The 6,714-nt window shown below is 40.0% G+C and overlaps 1 protein-coding gene across 1 annotated transcript; it reads left to right on the forward strand.

Moving 5' to 3' along the window:
* Positions 1-522: 522 nt before the first annotated feature.
* On the forward strand, positions 523-6,714 carry LOC139737064 (armadillo repeat-containing protein 6-like). The gene is made up of 7 exons (XM_071647742.1): positions 523-586; positions 1,778-1,942; positions 2,905-3,564; positions 4,187-4,332; positions 4,971-5,102; positions 5,832-5,969; positions 6,511-6,714. The coding sequence occupies exons 2-7, from the start codon at positions 1,783-1,785 to the stop codon at positions 6,712-6,714; spliced, it is 1,440 nt and encodes a 479-aa protein (XP_071503843.1). The 5' UTR covers positions 523-586; positions 1,778-1,782.

The following is a 6,714-nucleotide window of genomic DNA, read 5'->3' on the forward strand; positions in this document are numbered from 1 at the left end:
TAATAATAATGTACATTTATATAGCGCTTATTAAAGTACTTTCTAAGCGCTTAACATTTAAATATTAAATTGATACATGTATAAGGATTAAGTAATTGAACGAAATAGATTGGATGACATGGAATCAGTGAATCGAACTACAGTCCATTAAATAGATATGTTTTGAGTCTGATTTTGAAGATGTCAACAGAAGGAGAATCACTGATTATGATGAGCTATCTTTGGTGATAGCACCATGTTTAATCTTAATTTTAGCTATTTTTTTTTTTCCAGTTGCCAGGTAAACTCAATAGAGTATCTAATTCACTTTTCCTTCCTCTTACGATGCGCGTGAAAACCACCATACAAAATCAGTGTGCTGAATATTTTGCTGTTAACTTCACACGCACTTTTGCTTCCTGGCAGCAGCTCAGCTCAGCGAGGCGAGGCGCAGGCAAGCGCCCAGCTAAAAAGAGTCGAGCATCTACTAAGCAGACAGCGTATTGTATTGAATGGTACTCTGCACCGAATACAGATACCGTTTACAGTCCTGTCCAAGGAGCTTACACACGGCACTTCGTTCTACATGAACAGTGGCTAACATTTAGTGAGTATTTTTAAAGCATATCAAGGCTCAATGTAATTTATGTAGATCTAGATTCTATAGCCAGGATACCCGAGTACAATCGCATAAAAGAGAAACTCCATTTGTACAGTCCCGTACGTTGCTTATTGTGCTGTACAAGTGTAGGCCTAACCGGCGTTAGATTTTGTTGCTTTTAAGTTTTTAGTGGGTAGGCCCTAAAGGCTAAACTAGGCCTGCATTTTTGCTCACCTCTCAGTAGCTCATTCAATTAAATTTAGAGGATGAGGTGAGGAGATTCACCATTTTGGCTCCATCACACTTAATCTGACTGTAGCCATATACAATTATACAAAACAATCCTGAAAAGTTATTGGTGTGCATGGCAGCCCTGCCTGCACCACATGATTGGTGAGTGCACTAAATTTACCACTACTACAACACTACACTAGCTATCCTAATCCTAGCTATCCTATCCACTATCATATTTAACTTAGTACTACGACCAACCTGAACGCTAGCCCAACCAGACGCCGCGGGCAAAGCACAGCGTCAATCGCTACTTATACAGCAGGGCTGTGCATAGTTACCCGAACGCGAAACTGTGTGTTAATTAAATACAAAGAGCGCCCCAGAGAGTTTCTGTAGTTAGCCGTAAATTTTATATCTAACTTAATGTTAGACCCATATACTCCTACTACCGTCTAAAAAATTAATAAATAATAATATTGGATACATATATATTCCTTCAACCCCCACCCCTACATCTAAATGTTCAACTACAAACCGCACCAGCGACCCCGACATGTACCGAGTCAGGGGTTAACGTTACACCTGATAATCTTATGTTTTGAGTCTAGAGCTGCAGTAGGATCCTTTCTTGTCCACTGAATCAGTGAAGCCGATCTAGGGGTTGAGATAATTTTGCTAAAAATAAAATCCATGTGAAATGTGAAATCCATTCTGGCATTACCATACATGTATTAGAATTTGTTTTAGATTTAGACGACAAGAATCAGGTTGCAATATTTTGATATCAACCCAAACCTTGAACTCTAGAGTTGAAGATGGTAGCTGTGGTTTCTTTTTTGTTGTATTTTCTTGTTTTATACATCTGTTTTACTCTTGATGTTAGTCAAAATTGTCATATTGTAAATTACATGTACATGCATTCTGTACATTTAGCTTAAAAATTGCTATCTTCCTCTCACACAGCCAAAATGGCTTCCAAACAGATCACCCAGGAAACGTTTGATGCAGTCGTGAAGGAGAACATGGAGGAGTTTGAGATGAGCAGTGAGGAGGCGGTTCAAGATGCAGTTCAACAGTTTGAATCACAGGGTGTGAATCTGGCAAATATCATCAAGGACATTCATATTGGTATGATTACGTGTGTACATGTAGACATTGTCAATTTTGCAGAACTTTGCAAGTGAAAAAAAGAAAGGAGGAAATTATCAGAAACAAAAATCAGTGACATGATGAAATTTGAAAAAAGTAGTTGCTCATAGAAGAATTATGTTCAATTGTAGACCATACATTTTGGTGTCCAATTATGCTAAATTTTGTAGGAAGAATCTATGCCTTTGCCCAACTATACATTGTACATGTACCATAGGTAATGACATCTTCCTATGTAGAGGGGATAACATTTGAAGAAACAGGATACAGATGGAATAATTCTGTTTCTTTTTGTTGGGCTACTGAGCAGCAATCATAGTAATTTGATCAAGAGGGTCATTTTGAGATGTATTCATAAACCAGACAACCATTCTGAATTTGAAGGAAAGAATGTTTAATCTTAGCCACTCACAGCTCTTGTTTCAGTAGGAGTTTCCTATTCTTTTCTTTTCTTTTTTAATATGCACTCCTTTGGGAATTGCTCTTTCTTTCCAGCTTTTGAGCCAAATCATCCCTGTTTTTCAGTCAGAAATGTTGGGAGGTCAGCATAGACAAATCATGTTACCAGATGATATTTTGATACTTCAGCAGAAGTTTTTGTAGATTTCAGCTGATCACTTATTGTGGTCATATTGTAGTCATCAGTGGTTTAGTTTCTTTATGTTACATGATCTTTATCATCATTCATACCATTTGGTGCAATGTATTACTGTAGGAAACTAAAGAGTGAGACATACATTGCACCCCAAGATATCTGCTAAGGGTTTTGACTGCATGTCTTATTCACTGATATTGTAGATAATTTTACATTTAGATGGCCTAATATTTGGTTGGCATCAATGACATCCCATAAAATTGATGAGATCTGTTTGTTTGTGCAAATTTTGCATTTATGTGATTGTGGTGAGCTGTTTACTTAAAGTGTATCTCCCATCTATTAGGTAATGATGACTCTGGAGCACCAGGCAAGCATCCAATCCTCCTTGCTCTGGATGGTTTGGCAGAGGGCATAAAATCCATCTCATCTGGCGGAGATGCACAAGAGACCAAGGCTGCTATTGTGCCCCACCTGGACACATTCAAAGTAGAATGTGACAAGGACCTGGCCCACAGACTTCAAGCTGCGGGCAATCAGGCCTACCCGATGCTGCTGCTCCTTGTGCAGTGTCGACTAGCCGAGGCAGACTTGGACTTCCAGTGTAGAGTCCTGGACTGTCTATGTTCCCTCCTGAATGGACAGCCCGACCTGATGACGTCGGACGGAATGGACTTCTTGTTGGGGGTTTTGCAAAAAGCTGTAGAGGCAGAGGAGGGAAATTCACAGTCACAAAGATTGCAGCTGGCTGTACGGGCAGTGAGGCTGGCCTGTGTGAAGCACGAGACAAATCGGCAGACATTCGTGAAGAGGAACCTGATTGGAACACTCATCAAGGTGCTGAGTGAAAACAAGGACAGTGTGAAGGTGGTGAAGGAGGTGGACGCCACATTCAGGACTCTTGTGGTAGACGACGACATCAGGGTGCCGTTTGGGAAGGCACACGATCATGCCAAGATGATTGTGGAGGAAGGCGCCCTCAAACTTCTTTTAGAAGTGATGCAGAGTGAGCATTGCAGTTGATTTAGTTGCACTTTGACAATTCCAAATTTAGGATGTGGTAATCCTATCAAATCTTATCAGATTTCGAAGTCGGTCTTGGCAATCGCATTAATTGTAGAAAAGCTTTGGACTGTTCAAAAATTGTCTACAATCAATGCAATTGCTGTGACTAATTTTCAGATCTGATAAGATCACCACAATTACCTCACAATTAAGACGACAATTTCAATCGTGGCATAAATTGTCATAGACATAAACAAAAATTCAATGATCTGCGATAGGAATACTAATGGCCAATCATGGCGTGCATAGTAGATTATACGTCAGTTGGGAACCCAGCATCACATAAAGGTGCATTGTTGTTTGCATGGAAATTTGTACTGAGCATGTACATGAAAGGCTGCAGCATATTTAGGCTGTTTTTTTTTTTTTTTTTTTTTTTTTTTTTGCAGCATAGATTCATTGTCTGTTAGAGGATGATTGAGAATGTGACATCCTTTAGATGATAATTTGTAATGAATGTTACTAAGCAATTCAAACATTGACAGAGCTATCCTGATTAACTAGGACTGTAATCTAATCATCATTTTCTTTGAACATGTATTATGTCATCCATTTATATGCAGCATGTATGCACGATCAGGGAGTAGTGGGTGATCTTTGCGCCACGTTGGCCCGCCTCTCAGTCAGGAACGAGTTCTGCCAGGAAATTGTCAATCTGGGTGGTCTCAAGGCGGTCCTGGCTGTTCTAGGTGATGACCAAGCCAGTCAGGTGAGCTAAACCTTTCAAGAGGTATACTGCTATAAAGCAAACACTTACTTCACGTCTGGACTGCCACTAAAATTCGCATTAGTATTCCAATTTGGGTGTCATACAAAGTTGGCAATGACTACTTTGATCCTTTTGTGACCAAGATTCTGCTGACAATATTCTATGTCTTTACTCATTATGGGTGCTTCCCTTTTCAAGAAATTAGTGTTTCAAATCAAAATGAGAACCATCATTCTAATTTCTGTCGTGTCTTAGCTTCATATCTCTTTACAAAATTATTACAAAATTGACTGCTGTGATTTAGTTTTTGTTAAAGAGCTCTTTATAATTTCTAATTTCTCTATATCTTTTGACGTCATATTGCATTGTTGGAGTTTGCTTCCAATGAAAAGGCCCGGTAGTCTTGTTTCTATCTCATGAATGAAGAGAAAAATGATTTGCTTTAGGTGCTTTGGTAATCTAGATTAGATGAGGAGCAATGTGGAAGATGTATACACCATAAATTTTGAAGGATTATTTGAGACTTGTATTTAAACTGTTAATGGAGTTTTCAGTATCATTCATCATGTTTTTCATTTGAAGTTGGGCATTTCTTTTTACTCTCATTTGTTGTGTTTTCTCCCCCATTTTATATAAAGCTTGTGGTGAAGCAGCTGCTAGCTTTGGTCAAGGCCATCGCTGGGAATGATGAGGTCAAGACTGCCATCGTCAATGCCGGGGGAATCCCCACCATTCTGGGCGCAATCTCCAGATTCATCCGACAACCACAGGTCAGGAGAAATAAGATGACTGTTACAGTGCTTTTACAGTGGACTCCCATTTTAACGAAGTCCTTGAGACCCGCATTTTTCTTTCGTTATGTCAAAATTTTGTTACAACCGAACAAATAAACAATACAAAACATAGAATGGATAATATTGCGGCCTGAATTTCTATTTCGTTGTAACCGGAATTTCATTATAACTGTGTTCGTTATAACGGGAGTGCACTGTATATCACTACCGTAGTGTCTCCATGCGCTTTGTATCCCAGGGGGACTGTGATAATGGCCAAACTCAATACTGCATAGATGAGGGAATATCTTCTCCAAACGGGGAAAATATGTTTATTCTAGATAACTTTACCCAAGTTGAGTGTGTCGTACACAGAGTGAAGATAATCACACTGCAAATCTGTACAGTCACTCCAGAAAACATGTGTAATCCATGTGTGTCTTAACCCTATATGCTTATATTAACATGTTTACGTGTTCACATAAGCACTTTCATTGTCCAGAGAAGCATTGGGTGAATTGGAGGATTTCATCAAGGACAGTGTCTCCCATTGAGGGACGTCTGTTCCAGCTTCCTGTGGGCCGTTCTGTTATTGGGAAGAGTGATGAAAAAGAATAAGATAGCCGTTTGTCATTGTTTTGTAAGGTATACATTGTGTGTGTGTATAATTATGTTAACTAATGATGCTAATGTGTCATTTGTTACTGTTGTCTTGTGGGTGTGCAGGTCTGCGAGGCAGGGTGTGGTGCAATAGCTGCCATCGTGCTGCGAAAGCCAGCGAACTGCACAGCCGTGATGGAGGCAGAGGGTGCCAAACTTCTCGTCCAGGTCCTTGGGATTCATGGGGAAGAGGCCGGTGTGCAGGTAAGAGAGACAGGGCAAAAATTAGGTTGTAGGTTTGAATCGCATCCAAATGTGTTTGCTTATGCTTTCTATGATGGCTGTTGCTCTAAACACTGAATTATTGTTTTTTATTTACGTCAATGAATGGCGCTTTGCCAATCCGTTATGGTGAAAGCAACTCATCGCAAGAATTTTCCATTTCAATGAAAATGCATGTTCTAGAATTGTCACTGGCTATTCGGCAAAAGCTTGGCAGCCTAGTGGATATTATGCCTGTTTAGTAATCTAGAGGTCATGGGTTTTTGAATCCCACCAGAGCCACATGCTGAAAGTCCTATTTGCACAGAATATTAATTATGTAGGAACTTAGAATGTCTGTAAGTTTGGTAATGTCAGCATACATAAAAAAGAAGATATTTCTACCATCGATTTAATAGAGGCTTCATTATGATTTGCCCTGGAATTCAAAATTTTAGTGATTCGCAATACTAAAGTGAGGATTCAGGAATGAACCTTTCTTTTCTTTTGCCATTTTTTTCTCTCCACCACCAACTCTCCGCAGAAGCAAGCCTGCATGGCAGTGCGAAACCTAGTGGCTAGGACACGCCAGTACAGCGAGGCATTCATCCAGCTGGGGATTGAACCACTCCTCAGGGGGGCCCAGAGGCTGTGCCCAGATGAAGCCAAGGCTGCTCTGCGAGACCTAGACCTGAAGGTGGAACTGCGGGAACTCTGGAAAGGGGAAAAGACTCCCTTGACACATTAA

This window comes from Diadema antillarum, unplaced genomic scaffold (assembly GCF_040938485.1).
Source record: "Diadema antillarum isolate AM-2024a unplaced genomic scaffold, OU_Dant_1.0 seq00000678_RagTag, whole genome shotgun sequence".
NCBI classification, from domain to species: Eukaryota; Metazoa; Echinodermata; class Echinoidea; order Diadematoida; family Diadematidae; genus Diadema; species Diadema antillarum.

What these genes read in the sequence shown, in the direction of transcription:
- LOC139737064 (XM_071647742.1), top strand. Translation starts at nt 1,783, where the DNA reads ATGGCTTCCAAACAGATCACCCAGGAAACGTTTGATGCAGTCGTGAAG. An exon ending in GTGATGACCAAGCCAGTCAG is followed by an intron (nt 4,333 to 4,970) that starts GTGAGCTAAACC and finishes TTTTATATAAAG; the next exon opens with CTTGTGGTGAAGCAGCTGCT. An exon ending in GGGAAGAGGCCGGTGTGCAG is followed by an intron (nt 5,970 to 6,510) that starts GTAAGAGAGACA and finishes AACTCTCCGCAG; the next exon opens with AAGCAAGCCTGCATGGCAGT.